The following is a 20,645-nucleotide window of genomic DNA, read 5'->3' as shown; positions in this document are numbered from 1 at the left end:
TGGGGTAGGGTTGAGGTTATAGTTAGTGTTTTAGTGTGTGTGTGTGTGTGTGTGTGTGTGTGTGTGTGTGTGTGTGTGTGTGTGTGTGTGTGTGTGTGTGCATACGAGCGTGAGTGAGTGAGTGTGTGCGTGCGTGCGAGCGTGCGTGCGTGCGTGCGTGCGTGCGTGCGTGCGTACGTGCGGGCGTAGGTGCGTTCATGTGTGCATGAGTGCTTGAGTGCGTCCGCGCGTATATATATATATATAGGTCCGCATTTAAAGCAACACAATCACACCACAATGAGTCACTGAATATGCCTAAATTAATAGCCATGCGTTAGAAATTTCGGATAAAGCATAATTGTAGAGTAACCGCAAATTATTTTTCTTCGCGACTGTCGCCAAAACGGGATATTTTTTAACGTGAACCTAAGTGCGAAAAGGAACGAAGGAAAGACGCCGGGAAGGAGGGAACGGGGTTGCGCGGGATGAATGGGAAGGCTTAATAGTGGGCAGGGGCGAAAGAAAAAAAGAGAGAACGAGAGAAAATTGTCATGATTAATGAACGGAGGAGATGAGTGAGGTAGGAAGGGAGGAGACGGATAGAGTGCGCGACACGGAGGGAGGAACCCAGCGCAACGCTGTGTCGCCTGATAAACGTGCGCTGAGCTACAGCCGGCGACGCACCATAAACATGTCATCGAAGCGGGTCACCGCCATCCGCCTACAATCACCCGGTGACGCAAACCGTTCATTTCCAGCCGCAATTTTAGCAGTTGTAAATGACCAGGAAAACAAATTGCGAGCATAAATAGCTCTGTTGCTCCGACCCTGCAGCCGATCGTGACTGTCATGCCTTTTTAAGTAGTTTTTTTTTCTCAGCGTGCTGCATTATAACGTGAAGTCTGGAAGACGGCTGTGACTAGGACGGAGCCATTTAGAGTCTGAGTTATGACGTCCCAGCTGAAACGGGTCGAGGTAGAGAACAAGTTGACGTAGCGAGAGAAAGGTATCTAGGCGGATCAGGGAAGCTCTGGGCTATATATATATCTACTAGTATATGACTACTATATGTACAGTCGTCGTGTGGATCCCATGTGGGTGGTCGAATAGTTACGTGTACTAAATACGGAGGGAGTGGGCGGAACCTACCAGCTGTATGTATTTAAAATTCTAATTAATATACTTAAATTCGTTTCGCAATAATTTTATATATGTAGTGTATATATAGCTATATAATTAGATTGATTTATTATTATAGTTATATTATTAGTTATAATTATGTTATTAATTTATACACATGTTTAAGTAACCTCTGATTAATTATTTATTACGCAATTACCGATTACTTATTATGGTAATTATAACGACAAAATGAAAATTATAGTTTTTTATAATTCAATATTTTAACATCTGCAACATCTTTCGTAACAATATCGCGTTTAAGAAATAAATAAACAAACTAACTAACAATGAGCAAATAAAACAAATAACTATGCTAATGATAAATAAATAAATAAATAAATAACCGATATTAACTTTTCACCAAATGCAAATGTATAATTTATTTTAAATACACATTATTAATTTGTCTGGATATTTGTATACGTATATTAAATGTTTGTCTCTCTCTCTCTCTCTCAACACACACACACACACACACATATATATATATATATATATATATATATAAATATATATATATACATGAATCACGTGGTGATTAATGGGAATACATATTCTAAATGTATGGTGCTTTGTCATACGCCAACCTACGGCAGGCAAACCCCCTCTTGCATGTCTAACAAGCAGCATAGATGGAGCCCATAAATATCAACGCGATGGTTTAGATTATGAATGAAAGAAGCTGAACGTGTGTTCATCGATGTTCACGGTAAAGTTTGGTGATAAAAGAAATACTGCGTAGCACAAGGAGTGCGTGATATAATGCATAAGTGAAATATTTAAGTGAAATATTGAAGTGCATGGCACAATAAATATGTGGCACCATAAGGAATACCGCATTGCACAAGAAGTGCCGGGCATAATAATTAATAATGCATACCGCAATAAAGATGGGGTAGCATAAGGAATACTGCATAGCACTTAAAGACTAAGGGGTAGCATGGGTAGGCCTACATGGCGCAGTAAAGCCGGGATGGCGTATGAAATACTGTATATTCCAGGAACAGCGGAGTACGATAAGAAATACCCAATAGCACAATAGAGAAATACTGCGCAGCACAAAAAGGCCGGATAGCACAAGGTTATCGTGTTAACAAAAAAGACTGCGTTGCGCAAGAAAGCAAAAGTAGCGCAAAAGCGGGGGAAATACTGCTTATCACGAGAAAATCGATGCAGCTTGGAAAGACACCATAACCCATGTAGCACAAGAATGATAATGCAGTTGGCGTTTCAATAAGAAAGATGAGGTAATATAATGAAGTCGGCGTAGCATAAAAAATACTACGCGCAACATAGAAAGTCCGCCTACGTGCAAAAGAGTGCGTGACCACCGCCCTGCCGCTCTGTGCTCATAGGTATCGTTTACCTCGCCGTGATGAAAACCATCCAATTGCGCGGGAGCAGGCATTAATTGCACCCCGCGGGGGCAGCCGCTATACACCGGTACATCAACGAACCGACACGCAAAACCAGGTACAGCAGACGCGGCCGCGCAAATAAAAGTTAGCCGAAGTTTGCAAAGGTGCTTGATCTTGGCTTTGATGAAGTGCCTATCTGTTTGTAAGGTACACCTCGTTGTGTTGGCGCGCCGATAGCGCGGCGTATACTCGCTGATATTTACCAAAATACTGCGTGCACGGCTAATCAGAGATTAGGGGCCCCGTGAACCTATGAACACGGCTATGTCATGACGTAGTAAACACTGCTATCGCCCCAGCTTAAATATTACAGTTCCTGATATACAGCACCTCAACTATCACACGGTAATACTAATTAATTACCATTAAATTAATACATTAAAAATTAAAAACTAAATTGGAAAATTGTAGCACAACTGTCACGCGCTCTCCCCCTCTTTCTATCCCCCCTCTCTCTCTAGTTTTCTATATATATATATATATTGTGTTAAATGATTATCTTGCGATTACATATTTATGTATTCCATAGTGTTTAGCAATTTTGTCATGATGATTTTCATGAATTATTGTTTTATTACAACCAAAATTGTATTAACAATAATTATAGCCACAATGTGTGTGTGTGTGTGTGTGTGTGTGTGTGTGTGTGTGTGTGTGTGTGTGTGTGTGTGTGTTCTTGGTGTGTGCGCGCCTGTGTGTGTGTGGTGTGTGTGATGTGTGTGTGTGTAGCGCTGGTGCTGTTCAATGGTGTGTGTATGTGTGTGTGTGCCGATGTGGTGTGTGCGCGCGCGTGTGCGCGTGCGCGTGTGCGTGTGCGTGTGCGTGTGCAGTGTTGCGTGTGCGTGTGGTGTGTGTGTGTGCGTGGCTGCAAGCATGTTCTTTGGCTTGCATTTATGACAAAATACGACATACGCATATACGCTCTCCGTATGACACATTGTCATCTTCCTATGACAAATATGGCGATGTCAACTTCGTTCCGCTTTACACTGAAATGTTCACCTGCTTGTTCATTATATAGTATATATATATATATTATATATGCTGTGCTTGAAGTGGTGTGTGTGGTGTGTGTGGTGTGGTGTGTGTGTGTGTGTGTGTTGTGTGTGTTGTGTGTGTGTGTGTTGTTGTTGTGTGTGTGGTGGTCTGTGTGTGTGTGCTGCGCGCTGTGTGTGTGCTGGTGTGTGTGTGTGTGTGTGTTGTGTGTGTGGTGTGTGTGTGTGTCGTGTGTGTGTGTGCCTGTCTGTATCTGTGTCTGTGTCTGTGCGTGTGAAGCGCGCGTGCGTACGCGCGTGTTTAAAAAGACAAGGTAATATAAACAGCATATACTTAGTACTAGTAGGATCATTGAATCGCAGTACAGTATCTAGTATAAATTATTATTAATTTGAAATCGCATAAATGATATAATATTTTTTATGAACACTACTGATAACTATTATTATTAATGTGTTTTTTTGTAATTAGATATCAGGAATGTGTTTTGAAACTACATGAATACGTTATGAATACAATGGATTATAAAATATAGAGCGCAATGAATACAGGCGTTGTCGAGTACTGTGTAATATCATCTGGATATTATAACAAAATAATTCTATTTATAAAAATATAAGGTACGAAATAATACCTATTAATTAATAAATATTTAGCTAATTGTATATAGGTCATTAGGTATTATTAAACATTTGTTTTGAAACTTCGATATATATATATATATATATACCGGCGTGTTTGAAATATAAATGCGAAAATCTACACTGAAATGCACTACTTACCACCAGTAACTGGACAGTCCTGTGTGGCAGAATACAGAGAGCAGAATCACCGATGTTATCCAGCGTGCACGGATGGCAGCCATGCTTTATTTTTTCGAATTACTGGTTAGAGCCCGAGTAGAAGGAAACAACTGGGGACGAACGTCTAGGCAGCTTTACGGGCGCACGTCTCAGAGGAAGGCAAAACACGGTGTTTCTCTCTGATGTTTGCACTTGGCGGGTGCAATATAAATCAGCAAAAATTCGTCCGAGTATCGTAGATCACACTGACGTCTTCCGCCGATCTCACCGCTAACAAATCTTGAATCGACGTGGGGATTATCGAGCTTGAGAATTCACGCTCCGCCCTGGCAGTGATAGCTTCCGCCACGTATCACGTACGCTCAGCCGCGAGAACCGAAATTTACTCGGTCACGCGCGTATCGAAGCTTGGGTTTGTTCACACGCGGGTCTCTCTCTGCCGCTGGCTCGCTCTCACATGTTGACCCGCTTTTCGCGTTCGCGGGACTGTGGCTGCGACGCGACGGCGTTCGGCAGGAATCGCCGCAGCGGCGTAACGCAACGCTGTGGTTTCCGGCCGGCCGTCAGTAGCAGCGAGCTCGTTAGAGGGGGTTGTTCCCCCGGCGCAGTGGCGCTTCGCTCGCGGTCGATGTCGCTCGCTCACGGTAAAGGTGTATTTGCGTATTTGCTCCTTGTCTCGCTGCCGGTGACTGATGGTGTTATTATAAACACACGCTCCTCTGTGCAGAGAGCTGGCAACGGCGCGCTGTTAGACAACTTCTCCCACGCCAGTGTTGTATGTAGATTCCCGGGCGCTCGTATATTGCGGCACAACGAAACTATGCGAAAGTTCGCTCACGTTTGCAAAATGAATTTTTCACGCTTTTTATTAAATTTGATCATTACAGATGTCGTTAGTGTCGTCGTCGTCGTTGCTGCTGTTGTTGTTGTTGCTGCTGTTGTTCCTGTCACAATAGCTGTTGTTGATGCTGTTGTTTGTTCAGAATTCGAGATTCCGATTAGACGCCTTTACTTCCGATGCCAGCAATTTCACATTTAGTTAAGAGTTTGACGATACATAAATATATTCCCGGATAGCTTTCGTCTAAAGCTATATCATATATGACACCACACGAATCTCTGGCGATTTTCCTCAGACGAGATTCCGCGACATCAAAAACTCTTTCGAACGCACGTGAAAATCTTTCGCGTTGAATGTAACTTATTTCGTCGTTGTCCGCAGTCGCTGGCGTAAACTCCTGGCACGTAAATTCTGGCCCGTGCACGCGTGTGCTGTGTCTACAAACACTGTCTCTAACTATGAGAATCTGGATATATACGCGACCTATATGCTGCTGTGAATTCGCATGCAGTAGCGGCTCGCTTGGACGTCTCCACGCAATCGGTTGAATACGGGCTCTGCTGCTAACGCAAGCGCTTCTTAACTACTTGTCAGTTTCCGCGCATGATTGGGCTAATCCCTTGTAAGTAAATTAGTCGTATAATGGCAGCCGACCCTCGGGCGATCCGCGCTGCGTGATTGAGGGAATCGCTGTCCGTCATGGCGGATTATCCCGAGTGCCGCCTTCTCCTCCGCCGCTGTCGTCGTCGTTGTCGTCGACGCACGAACACCTGTTGTCTCTGCGGCGACGTTCGGAGAGAATCTACGGTCGCGTCGACGTGGATCAATACGCACGCGTCGACGTCGATAGGTATAACGCGTCGATGAGATACCTTCCCGCCGCTATCTCTGCCGTCAAGCGGGTTCGGATTGTTTTCGCTCTGATTATCTCTTGCCAGCGAGCGCACACTCACCCACTACTCGGCTTGCTAATCCGCCTTGTCAGGCTAATCCGGCAGTCGTCTGTGTTTGCGCTCTTTGTTAGTGTACAAACACGTCAACGGGGGCTCCGCCACCTTTGTGCTCCACCTATGTCCGCAAGGGCTGAAGCGTTTTGTCTCTAAGTATGTGCTTCTTTTGCGGTAATTGGACGGCAAAGGCTCTCGGTGCTTTTACTGCCCCACCAACAAGAGCGGGGCCTTTATTTTCTCATTACGGCACGGCGAACCATTATCGTTTTTCACCAAACAAACCGCTTGCCTCGAATTATTCCGGTGTCTGCCTTGGGGAAGGCAGAGCTGACAGATTTGTTGCTCTCTTGCGCCGGTTACCTTCCCCTGCACGTCCATTGAGTCATTTCTCACCGCTGCCGCACGCCGTGGAGCCGCATTACCCAGCCGCACTGTCGGCCGCCTGAAAAGCCACTGCTCGTTTTGTAAGGAGGGTTTTTGCATGGAAAGACTCGGCGCGCCATCGCATGTACGTGCTCGTACACTCGGGGTGGCGTTCCGCTGCACTGGAGTTTTCTCTTTCATGGGGGCGCTGGATTGGCTTTTCGTATCACCGATTACAGGTTACGTCACATATATCTTTCGGGTCCAACGTCGAGAGCATGAATATCTTACATACAAGCACTTTCCATGCCCTATTAGATATGAATCGTAATATCTGTGTAGTATGAGATGTCTAGAATCAACATTTTTTTCGCAAGTGAAAGTTGACGCGATAAGGTTTGAGTTCGTCACACCTCGAGACAATCCGGCACGGCTCTCTGCTTCAACACCATTATATATATATCATTATATATATATATATGTGTGTGTGTGTGTGTGTGTGTGTGTGTGTGTTGTGTGTGTGTGCGTGCGTGCGTGCGTGCGTGCGTGCGTGCGTGCGTGCGTGCGTGCGTGCGTGCGTGCGTGCGTGCGTGCGTGCGCGCGTGCGTGCGTGCGTGCGCGAATGAGTTCGTGTGTGGTCACATATATAATATTATGTATTATCACATATGCGCCGGTGGTAAAATTGAAATAGGATCGGCCAAACCTGTCATAACTAGTCGATCGATTGAACTCGACAAGAATTCGGAATTTAAGTGCGAATGTGAATGCATGTCCATAATAGTCTAGGATTTATCGCTATGGTGATACGATACTTATAACAAATACCGCATGCGATAATTAAGATAAAGCACGTACGCGCAGGCGTCGCTCCGCCTATTTTATCCAAGGTGTGACACTAACGCCGTTATAGATGGTAGCTAGCTTATAGTTTACAGTGATTAACGTACCGCACGAAGCACCATTCACGCGTAGACTAAATATAGCCCTACCTAAAACACATTAACGTTCTTTGAATGCTCAAGTGTTTTATTTATGCTTGCCAACAAAATAACAGTTTACGTTTAATGCCAAAGTCCGCGCAAATCGCCTATAACAACAAACTAATGAATAAAAATCAAATTAACCAGCCATTACAATAAATTATCGTGTATTTATACATCGACGTGATGCTATGCGCGAATATTCGGCTGCAAGATTAAATCATTGTCGCTGGCCGGCCATATTGTGGCGCTTACGTCACATTTGCGATTTAATGTGTCATCGAGTCGGCAGTCAGTCGACCTCTCGCATGGCGCGTAGTGTGATATTACATATGCGATCGTTTGCTGCTTAAAGCTATAGTTGTGTGGGGTGTAGGGAAAACCTCTGAGAGAACCCCGCCTTGGGACATAACTCCCTGGGATAAATCCTCTTTAGACAACCCCTCCCCCCACTAGGCCACCCACAGGATAAATGATAACGATAGATCAATGATGACGACGTCATGATTTTAATGGCGATTGTGGCCTGCATTTTTGATGTTGGTACAGGACGGCTCTACTATTTTACGAGAGGAAGAGAAAAACTACAAGGCAAAAAATTGTAGGGGTACTGGGCCTCGCCCACGTCCTGCGTTGACACCTTTGATGTCAACATCAATGGAGATTATAACACGCACTGAAATTCTCCGCCGCGGGCAAAACAGTGATTACCTAGGATATTCCAACATAGAAAAATATAAGAAATAGAAAGGCGCAGGGGGAAGGGTTGTTCTGTTCTCCACTGTTACTAAAGACGTTTTGCCAGGGTGTTTGTCCTAGGAGAGGTTAGTTATGGGGTTGTCCTAGAGTGGGTTGTCTTGTAAGGTGGATTGTCCTATAGGGTGGATTGTCCTGCGGTGGGTTATCCTAGGGTAGGTTATCCTAGCTGGTGGGTTATCCTAGGGTGGGTTATCCGAGGGTAGGTTATCCTAGGGTGGGTTATCCTATGGTAGGTTATCCTATGGTAGGTAATTATCCTATGGTAGGTTATCCTAGGATGGGTTATCCTATGGTAGGTTATCCTAGGGTGAGTTATCCTCGGGTGGGTTATCCTCGGGTAGGTTATCCGAAATCTCAGTTGTGTGCAATCGATTGGTCAGCAGTATGCTGTGCAGATAACTGTAATAACACTGTTATTTGTTCAGTTATGGAACACAATCCGCATAATGTGCGATGCTTGTGAACGTGCTGGAATCTAAGTTATTGGTTCATGTATAATTTATCATTATTTTAATTGAAATGACCGGACAACTTTACCGATAGCTATATCATCCTGCATGAACCATGAACCTTGGTAACAGAAGGGCATTTAGGTCTAGGCCTCAGCGTAGGTTCGGATCCATCTTATTATTTTTGATACCAGCAATATTTTTAATGGATATAATTTTATTTAAAAAAATGAACAAGCAGAATTTAATCAGCGCCACTCGAATACTTCTTACGAGAAATTGCACTTTATTATTAGCGACCTCCCTAATCGGTTAGCTTAGTCCAACGCCTGGACTATAGCTCTCGCCCGGCAGTTTATAGACCATGATAATTTAATACACGTATTATGGTGTGATTTACAACAAATTATTTGTCTAAACTGTATATATTATATAATGCGCTTATTGCACGTTTGACAGGGACACGTGGGGGTTTTTTGGGCCTCGACAATGAATGTTAGCCCGATCTCTCTGTCTCAGACGTCAACGCCATCAGCATCACCATTGACACACTCCCAGCTTTCACCAGTAACCGACTCGCCTGAAGCTTACGCGAAGACATGTAAATTTATTTGTCTGCAAGATGCTACTAAACAATACTATTTATCAACATATAACGCACCTGAAGATATTTCAACTAACCCTAACCTTAACTAAAAAATAGCACTTCAAGCAGTGGAGGTGAAATTCAGTAATAGTAACACCCGATTATCCTTGTAATATTGTTAAGAATTATAGAAGTCTGTAGAAAATCGATTATAAACACATTTAAGGATATAATACTCGTCCATTTGCTCAAACCTTCTTTTGCCACACATCGTGACGGCCATTTCATTTAAATGTTGATTTTTCCACAGCTAATGTCAGCCATTACTTCATAACATGTGACATGCTCTGTACCAATTATAATGTAGTTATTTTCACAGTCATGTTATACAAAATATATATTCTTGTTCAGTCGAACATCTCAGCTCAGTTGTCACATCTCAGCGCTTGCATTTTCTATCACATATAGATAGGCTATGTTATATCTATCTATACTATGTTTTTGATGCCATATGTCTATTATATATATATATATATATATATATATATGACCTGTGATATGTGATATGCGCGACGAAAGTCTAGACTCTAAAGTATAAAATAATATTATAGTATGAATTTATTCATGATACTTGCCAATTGCCTGTACACGGATTTCGATCGGTTACTTGCACCTGGTTGTTACCGCGTGTGTTGCTCACATTCTTTGGTTGCAGCGGTGACACGCACAATATGCTCAGTGCAGGTAATTATCCTGTATGCTTCAACATTTATCTTATGACACTTCAGCTTTCCTATAAAAACACCTAGCGAATAATGAGCGTGTTTGCTTTTGTCAATGTTCCGAGAGAGAGGGGAGTGTGGAGCGCAGGTCGGTAAAGGATCAGCCACTGACGGCAAACATTGCGATAAAAAAGCCCCGAGCTTTCTGGATAAGCCACTGATCAACAGAGAGTGCAGAGTAGCGACGGCAGTCGGGGTACATAGACAACGGGGTTGCTGGTGCGGTGAATGGATGATGGCAAGAGTAGATAATAACACATTGTTATCTGTGTTATTATCTACTCTTGATGATGGGTAGATGGTTAGGTGAATGGGGGGATATGATGGGGGTGGATGTATGTAAGTATGTATATGTATGTATGTATGTATGTATGTATGTATGTATGTATGTAGTATGGTATGTATGTAGTATGGTATGTATGTATGTATGTAGTATGTTATGTATGTATTATGTTATGTATATTATGTTATGTATGTATGTATGTAATTATAGTATGTATGTATGGTATGCTATGATATGTATTTAATGTATGTATGTATGTATGTATGTATGTATGTATGATATGTAATGATATGTATGTAGTTATGTATGCTAGTAGTATGTAATGTAATGTATGCTATGTTATGCTATGTATGTATTAATGTATGATGTAATGTATGTATGTATTAATGTATGTAACTGTATGTTATTATGTATGTATGTATATTATGTAGTATTTATGTAGTTATGATTATGTATGTATGTAGGTATGTTATTATGGTACTGTATGGTATGTACCCATGTATGTAATGTAATGTAATGTATGATATGCTCTGATTGTATGTATGTTATGCTATGGGTATGTATGTAATGTTAATGAGTATTGTATGTATGGTAGTGTATGTTGTAAGTATGTATGCTCTATGTAATTGTATGTATGTATGTACTTATGTATGTATTATGGATGTAATGTATGTATGGTATGTATTATGTATTTAATGTATGTATGTAGGTAATGTATTATTTACTTAATGTATGCTATGTTATGTATGTTAATGTATGTATGTATGTATGTCTGTAATGATGTATGTATGTATTATGTATGTATGTAATTACTGTATGTATGATATTATGTATGTATGGTATGGTAATGTGATGTATTTATGATTATGTATGTAGTATGTATGTATGCTATGTATGTATGCTATGTTATGTATGTATGATATGGTATTATAGGTATGTATGTACATGTATCGTTATGATATGTATGAGTATGCTATGCGTATGTATGTAATGTATAGTATGATATGTATGTATGGCTATTGGTATGTATGTAATTATTATGTATGTATTGTATGTATGTAATGTATGTATGTAGTGATATGGTATGTATGTATTGTATGTATTGTATTGTATCGTAATGTATGTAGTATGTATGTATTAATGTATGTACTGTAATTATGTATGTATGTATTATTCGATATTATGTATGTGATGTAATGATAATGTATGTATGTATGTATGTATTATGGATATGTATGGTATGTATGTATGTAATGATATGGTATGTATGTATGATGTATGTAATGTATGTATGTATGTATGTATGTCTGTAATGTAGTATGTATTTATGTATGTAATGTAGTATGTATGTATGGTAATGTATGTATTTATGTATGTATGTATGTATGTATGTATGTATGTATGTATGTTATTAATGCTATGTAATCGTATGTATAGTATGTATGTATGTATGTATGTATGTATGTATGTATTATGTATGTATGCATGTATCATGCATGCATATGCATGGATAGATGGAATTCATGTTATGTATGTATGATGCATGTATGCGATGCATGCATGCATGGATCGATGGATGGATGTGGTTGGTGAATGGATGGATGGACTACGAGCGGACGAGACGGGCTGCCGGGTCGGGCCGGGCGGGCGGACGGACGGACGGACGGACGGACGGACGGACGGACGGGCGGGCGGGCGGACGGACGGACGGACGGATAGAGGGGTAGATCGATGGTGTGGTGGCTAGATAGTGGTGTGGGTGGGGTGGTTGGATGGGCGATGGGGAAATGGTGGGGTGGGTGGGTTTAGGTTGTGTGTATGAATGGTTGGTTGGGGTGGGGTGGGGTGCATGTGCTTCTGGGGTGGCTGCAGGTTTTAGCGGATCATTGAGACTTTGCATTACCGGCTATTACATGCCGGAAGTATAGGTAGCAGAATGTTATCGTGATTATAGCTCATATATTATCCCTCTCCCTCGCGACTATCATAGCATAGACTCATGTTTATCGTTGCATATGTCATAGAGGTAGTACATCTCTCCTTACACATTCAGTTATTCATTGAGATGTCGCCAGCTTTGAATAGGCGTAAAATATTACGTTTGTCCGATAAACCTATCGGGGTGTGAGTGCATGTACATTGTACAGTGCTTTAAATCACGTCGGAGTTAAGTGGGAGGTGCTATGATTCTCAGTTAAGGTCATTAACCTATTGTTTGGCGTAAAACGCCGCCTTGTCTTGTGGAAGCGTGAGGAAGTAGTTATTGCTCCAAACATGTATCAGGCAGTTGATACTCTGTGTAAATATTATCGCTACGCTTTACGGTATGGAATATAAACTGGTAATGACTTTGAGATCTTACAGCACTATAAATACACTCGCGGACATTGACGGCTGATGTTACAGATGTGTTAAAGGATGGACGCGGCTTCGTAAGTCCGATATAATAAAAGATGCTAATTAATAGACTATATATATTAGATTAGTACCCTGTTAAAAGAAACTAACATCATGTCGATTTCGAAGCCGTTATCCGTCGTCGGGTTTTACTCTTATCTATAATTTCACCTATTTCGTTGTAAATTCTATGACACACCATCGAAACGTAGTTGATGGTGTACGTAGAGAGGCGAACCCGCCATGTTTTTCACGCACAGTTCTGTACGTTAGAACGGACGCGGGAACGATCTCTCGACCGTATGTTGTTGTTAAACTGTTGAGACTTTGTTTAAGTAGGGCCTACAGGTAACTCGAGGCGCGTGCCGGTAGTTTTTAAGATTTTACGCGCCCAATTTTATCGTCTCGGCCCTTTCTTTGTCTACTCTGTAGATGTGCCGAGAAAGCAGTTTCTAATTTCGCGGCGATTTTTTATCATCAACGTGCACGAGCTCGCGCAAAAACAGTGTGCATAACATATTTCCTTGAAGCGTGCCTTGTTTTAACTAATTAGGCGTTTGATTCAAGCACGATGGAATTTTATTCCCAGTTGCATTAATTGTCATGCATTAATGTTCTGACTGTTAGACGTTAAAACTGCCATACAGTAACAATCGGTTACTGCTCCTAATACAGCACAGTAGAATAATCCAACAGGCGAGAGGACGTACGTGTCGACTCCCCGAACAGCCCTGTGCATGTGTGCGTGCCTCTATAAACATACTTACATGCATCTTAGCCTGCTTGCCAGTGGTACGATATGGCCCATGCACATAAGCAGATGCAACGGCTGGGGGGATTTTCCTTGTGGTCACTTCTCGCACGGTGGTCGTCACGATTGCACCGGACTGTCAATGTGGTTTTTAATACAGGAGTTCAGAATCGTGCCTTTTGCACCACGATTTGGATAAATGCAACTTTGCGCACGCCTGCGCCCAGGATTTCTCATACCAGTATCATGGAATACATCGGAATACATCAGTATCAGGAGTAGATAATAGGATTCCCTATTATCTACTCCTGATCAGTATACATCGGAATTGTAAGGGTTGATGTGTAATTCCCCAAGCTTTGATATAGTGAATGAGCAAATTAAAATATTTAGATACGCGTAACTACATGTACAATGCTACAAATGTGTTTAATGACGTACAAGATATTTTACATGCTATTTTTCGCTGCTTTCATAATGCGTAGCTTGACTGTACAATTTCGGCTAAAAACCGAATAAATAGTTTATATCTATTTTCTTTTCGTTATTATTTGTTTTAAGTAAGTGAGTGTTTATGTTTTGCGTTTGTTTATCCTAACGCTGTGTATATGCTCTAAATTTACACATATATGTCACCCGTGTGCTTTTATTGATATAAGCAAAGGTTCGATATGTTCGAAGCAATATGTTCGAAAAAGGAGCGGCAAGTAATCAGACACATCGTCACGAGTGTTATCGCTGATTTATCTCATGTTAGTTTTGATTCTACTACTACGTGTGCAGAACTTATAGTTCTTGATACTACTATTAATAGTACATAACATTGTTAGAAAATGTTCCTAGCTTAGGCGGGCCAATATATTCGTTCGTGGACTTTAATTGAAATACCTAATCTGAATGGTATGATATTTTTAGCTGAATCGTAATCCCCAATTCCTCGCTTTTTCTCGCTTCATTGCTATCTGATTAAGCTTCACTTAGCAACATTTATTCGTAAAGCGTTCACTGAATGCCGTATATTGTGCTGCCCGTAGATGGGACATTCGCGCTGGAAAAATTCCACCGTTGACAGGCCTTTTGAAATTTTGAAGGGATCTCGTTGGCGTGTTTGATTGGTTTTCTGGCCCACCCAACGTTGCTAGTGATTAGCGTAAGCTTCTTACCTTCTACTACATTCTGCTCAGCCATGGTGATTTAAAATTTACTGGGAACAATGTCTGTTTGTGCTGCACATTGAATGAGCCACGATCAGGATTTCCTGCGTAAACCCGATAGTTTCATTTTGACACGCACCAAAAAAGAGATCGGTCGTCTGGAAATTGAGATGGTAAGTGAGAAAGCGCCCGCACATAGAAAGATCGAGAACGTGAGCAAGGGACTCGAAAGGAGCGGGGGTGTGCGTGCGTGCGAGTGCGTCCGTTGGGGTGTGCGTACTTGCTTGCGCGTGTTTGCATGTGTGCGTTCAGTCGACGCCCGAGTACCGCAGCAGTGTTAGCAGCAGTTGGGCAAACATCTCTTCACGTATGATGTACGGGGCGCCATGCAGGACAGGCATTTTTGTACCTATAAACTTGACAAAAATGAGTTTTGTGAAGCACAAAACTCAATGTCGTCAATCCTGTCCCCACTCCAGTTTGGTCGAACACAAACTCAATCTGTCAACCGGTTCTCACAAACCTCAATTTGTAACACAAACTCAATTCTGTCGAACCGAGTTCCACAAAACTCAATTTTGTAAACACAAAACTCAATGGTTGTGAGACACAAACTCATTCTGTACATCCTGTACCACAAAACTCAATTTTGTAAACACAACGCCATCTGTCGAACGGTTCCACAAAACTCGAGTTTGCTTGCCCAAATATGGGCACACGCATGCCTAAGAGGGACTTCCTGGTCAGAAGAACCAATGTGAGCCCTTCTTACTGCTGTGTGCCCTATTTGGGCAACAACAATTCGAGTTTTGTGGAACCGCGTTCGACAGAAGATTGATTTGTGTTTACAAAAATTGAGTGTTGTGGAACCGGTTCGACAGAATGGAGTTTTGGGTTTACAAATTGAGTATTTGTGGAACCGGTCGACAGAACTGGAGTTTGGTGGAACAGGATTGACAGAATGGGTTTGTGTTTAACAAAATTGAGTTGGTGGAAGCCGCTTACGAAGAAATTGATTTTTGTGGGAACGGATTACAGAACTGAGTTTCGGCCATGTGTTCACAAAATTGAGTTTTCGGTGGAGACCGGATTGACAGAATCTGAGTTTTGGTGTGTAACAAAATTGAGTTTGTGGACACCGGAGACAGAATTGGAGTTTTGTGTTTACAAAATTGAGTTTTGTGGTACAGGATTGACAGAATTGAGTTTTGTGTTCACAAAATTGAGTTTTGTGAGACAGAATTGAGTTTTGTTAGACAAAATTGAGCCCTGTCCTGCATGGCGCCCCGTATGATGCGCCTGCAATACCTGCACTGATGAAAAAGACAAACGTCCCACGCTTTTTCAAATGCGTTAGTTGAATACAACAACACAAGTAATATTTGCCCACGCATTACATCTCGTCTTTACATAACCCGTTGTTAGAACGTTGTTGAACTTAAACTTCGCATAACCATCGTAAATGTCTATTGGTTTATGCAAGCGATGTCAAATAGACTATAACAGCTAAGCCAGCAAGGAGCGGTATCAGTTCTCTCACACATCACAACATATATTTAACATAGAAACAAATATTCCTTTGTTCCTACCCCTGGAAAATCTCCAGCAAAATATACAATCCATTACCATCGCAGAACATCACCGAATATATAGAATGGAATCTTCGCAAAATATGGGTTAAAAATTAACTAAATCACGAATTCCGGTACATTAGACGTAGCGGTCGCAGTGTATGCTTATATCGCTATATATATGCTCTACTATAACGCAAGGAGACGCGACCAGCGAGAGTCATTAGGTGCGATGCGCCATGTCTGTAGACTTGGTCCGGCTGTCACGATTCCTGTTTGCGAGCGTTTGACGCTAATTGCCATGTTGGCAGCAGCTGAGGTTCCCTCGGCTACGGACTCGTTATATTTAACCTTGGCAATGTTACTAGGGGGTGGCATTCAGGCTGTCAAGTGATCATCGGCTAACTAGAGAATCTAACGTCGGTTACATGAGATCAAGAGGTGCGTTGTTTCCGCAATGGCGACTGTTTAACGACGCATTTACTTCTCGTTAGTCTTGCTACCTTTATCAAGACATTTTTCTGTACAAGCACGCTGAAATATCTGTTACGTATACGCATAGAATGACGCTGTGTGGCTGATGGTTGTATAGGTTTTTATTGTCCTTACTGCGTCTATGCGCACGGATCTCTATGTATACTAACATAATTATGTGATGCATCTCACTCACTCACTCATTCACTTATTCACTCACTCACTCACTCACTCGCTTACTCACTCGCTCGCTCACACGCCCGCCCGCCCGCTTGCTCGCTAACACTCGCTCGCTCATTCACTCACTCATTCATTCACTCACTCACTCACTCACTCACTCACTCACTCACTCACTCACTCACTCACTCACTCACTCACTCACTCACTCAACTCACTCACTCACTCACTCACTCACTCACTCACTCACTCACTCACTCACTCACTCATTCACTCACTCACTCACTCGGTCTTTCCATCACAGACACCTCTAGCATAGCTGTTGTTCCCACACGTGCTCCTATGTTACCCCTATATCTCATACAAGCGCGCGCACCACATCTGCGCATTAGAACGTTTCACGGTGGGAAAGAGTCGTCGGGCACTTACACGCACGCACGTACACACACGCGCGCACGCACACACCAATACTAACACACGCGCACGCACACACCAATACTAACACACGCGCACGCACACACAACAATACTAACACGCGCGCACACACATCAATGCTAACACACGCACGCACACACCAATACTAACACACGCGCATGCACACACAACAATACTAACACGCGCGCACACACATCAATGCTAACACACGCGCGCACGCACCAATACTAACACACGCAGGAATGCACGCATGTGCTCACCCACGCACGTACACACGCACATACACGCACGCACATAAAGACCGAAAGCTGAGAGGAAGAGAGAGAGCGCGGGCGGGGCGGTTGGGTGCCATGGCAGCGCGATGGTGGGATACGTCCGGGCAGCGATTTCCACAGAATACAGCGCACACCCAATTGGCGGAGGCTTAGCGCCTCCCCATCGCGCTTGATTATATCCTAGGGTACTCGGAATTAGCCGCGCACAATGCGACTTACAGGCGCCCTGAGGCGGAAAAACACGCTGAATAATACCGATCTTGTTTATGATTTTCCCAGTAGTGTCGAAACGCGGCGCTCAATGGCGACTCGAGCAAGCTAATTATCATCCGAACATGTTTTTCTAGTGGAAATACGCCGCTAGTTTTGTTCGCTGATCAGTTCGCTTAACCGCACATCAAGTGGAAGGGAGTTATACTCGAGCTGACGTTGCAGCGCGGGTGCGTTAGGGTGTTGGACGCCGTATAGAAACGAAACGTCGGTGTATATATGTATGCGAAGCGAGGTAACCCCTTCTACACTCGGCGCGACAAAGGTGCGCCCATTGAAACCTAATCGGACGTAAAGGCGAGGTATTCGCACCCACATAAATGCGATTATAGAGCAGTAAGCAGCTATCGGACAACGTCAGGTTTTATCGCTCTGTTTGATAGGCGCTGCTATTGTAGACAAGTACGTATTTTTAATGCCGTGTGCACATATCTGTACATTTATCTTAGAACTGTGTTTTCGTTGGTAATGATTGATTTGACATGGAAGGCATTTACATATGTGGTCAGGTCATAGTAGCCAGCGTCATAAAGTTTGTTCAACATTAATAAAAAAAATATAGCGAATTTTAGTATAAATTTATGTCATTTAGTATAATGCCCATGGAATCAGTTGATATAACACTATTATCAACAATTAATATATACCCACACCGGGCCACTAATTTCCTGTTAATGGGTAAGTCTGTCAAGCGTAGTTACCAGCTATAGTTAACATGTCAGTTGTAACTGGTTGTAACATATTTATTTAGAAATGTGCCAACACTAACGTTTGCCCCCTGCTAATCTTGTAGTTTCCGCTCTAACCTCTCTAATTCGCCGTGAATTCGGGGAAATCCATCCACGCACGTGCTCGATTCGATTGTGTTTGGTTACAAAATGGCGGACATCTCGTGCGCTCTGTTGGAAATCCCTGCGTGGATGGTTACATTTCTAAATTGCATATAGAGAATAATTCTAATTGATTCTAAATTCTGCCAAATTTTAGAGCAAACATTTGTGCTCGTATAGAATGCAAGAAAGTACATTTAGATTCTAGAATTTACACAATTTTCTAGTTATGCACGCAGCCAAACCACATCCAATCCCAGCACAATGCAACCCAAGCAATTCGCGCCCCTAGCTATCCTGTTGGCAATGGCTCTTTGAATGGAGAAATGTTATTTTCTGGACGTGGGATTGGACCGTTTCCATTATATTATCTGGGTACCGAAAATTGGGGATTAATTTGGAAATGAGAATTTATGGGAAATATGTGGAAACTGAAAACTCGAATCTTATTTAAATGTGAATTGGGAAATATTTTATCGGAGATACTGGGTATGGACTACTGATCTCTATATACTAACTTAGTATATATATAGTTACTACTATATAACTAGTATATAACTAGTTATTACTAATATAGATAGTTAGTATATAGAGATCAGTGGTATGGACACCCAAAAAAACCTCCGTAGGTGAGAGATATCCAAGAATTAACCATAGCGTCCACGAATTGCTCCATGCGCTTTTTTTTTATCAAAATACTTATAAGTTAGTACTGCTCGACGTGATGCGGCTATGATGCCGAGGCGCGCCGAGGATTGACACTTTGTGTCTTCCAATCACAGCCTACGCCTCACCAGTGTTTTATATTTTTAAATATGGGAACCCATTGGACCACCAAATCGCCGATCTCATGAACTAGGGCATTCTGCTATGCTAGACCGGTTTCCTACGATAGAGCTTGGCACAAATACGAAAATAACACGCTGTTTAGCGCACTGCGCTACGTCCTTCTGTTGCATTTTCGCACTTCCGTAATCAGATTAAGCCCCGCCTTCTTCGTTGATGGGCATGAATGGGGCGTCAACGACGTGACCCGAATTACTGCGTGTAGGTGTTTGGCGAGACTGTTTGATTTTCGTAGATAATGAAAGGCCCGGCCGATGCATTTCGCACCGAAGTAGAAAAATTCGGCATTTTTACCCGCTTTCGAAAGTGAACGAGTGCGTCATTCATTGAACATTGAAGTTTTTCTTAAAATTAAATAATTCCAAAAATCCCTAATCGTTTGTTTTAGCCAATGAACGTAGCTGTGTGTGTGACGTCTTGCCCGCGCGCTTTATGCTTGGCTTAGCGGGCCTCGAAATGGATATCGGAAGCACGCACCTCGCAACACGCGTGTTTGTTTACATATAGCTTTGTGACATCAGGATGGGCGGTGTCGGGAGTTCTGCGATGATAACCTCGTAATTTCTCAGCATTTCTTAAGGTGCATGGAACATTTTACTCATTTAGTGGTGTCAGTTAGTCACGGATATGTCACAGTAAGTACTAACCGTATATGTTTCACATACGTTCACCTATTTTGCACACAGGCAGTCGATTATTATGAAAAATTGTGTGAAGATTGATTTTTATTGAGACGTTCCAAGTGCCTGTGCTTTCATCAGTCTTGTACGTCAATGCACGTGCGTCAAGAGCCATAAACACAATTTCATCTCTGTTATTGTTTACGCCTAAATGCGTGATTGATCAGGGAGGGGGTGCATGTAAGAGGGAGACATTTTCTTTGGGGTTCCGAAAAACACAATTCCAATTGACAATTTCATGGGCCATTTCAATTGGAAGCTCTGCATAATGAACCCCCAACAAGCCCTTTGACGGACTAGTCAAGAAATTCAAAGGTCTGTATATTGCTCTTATTTAGCCGCCGATAGTTCTTATTTAGAACAAAGTCTTCATTAGTATCTTCTAAAACTACAGACCATCCGCTGACC

At 42.4% G+C, this 20,645-nt stretch overlaps 1 protein-coding gene across 1 annotated transcript in view; it reads right to left on the bottom strand.

Moving 5' to 3' along the window:
* LOC106807022 (protein Wnt-4a-like) overlaps positions 1-5,824 on the bottom strand; it is a 19,045-nt gene extending 13,221 nt beyond the window's left edge. The window contains exon 1 of the mRNA XM_014809224.1: positions 4,361-5,824. Within this exon, the coding sequence (XP_014664710.1) occupies positions 4,361-4,443 (83 nt within the window). The 5' untranslated portion in view covers positions 4,444-5,824. The remainder of the gene's footprint in view (positions 1-4,360) is intronic.
* Positions 5,825-20,645: the final 14,821 nt, after the last annotated feature.

The sequence above is a fragment of the Priapulus caudatus genome, unplaced genomic scaffold (genome assembly GCF_000485595.1).
Source record: "Priapulus caudatus unplaced genomic scaffold, Priapulus_caudatus-5.0.1 Scaffold190, whole genome shotgun sequence".
NCBI classification, from domain to species: Eukaryota; Metazoa; Priapulida; class Priapulimorpha; order Priapulimorphida; family Priapulidae; genus Priapulus; species Priapulus caudatus.
This window is presented reverse-complemented; position numbering and strand designations above follow the sequence as displayed.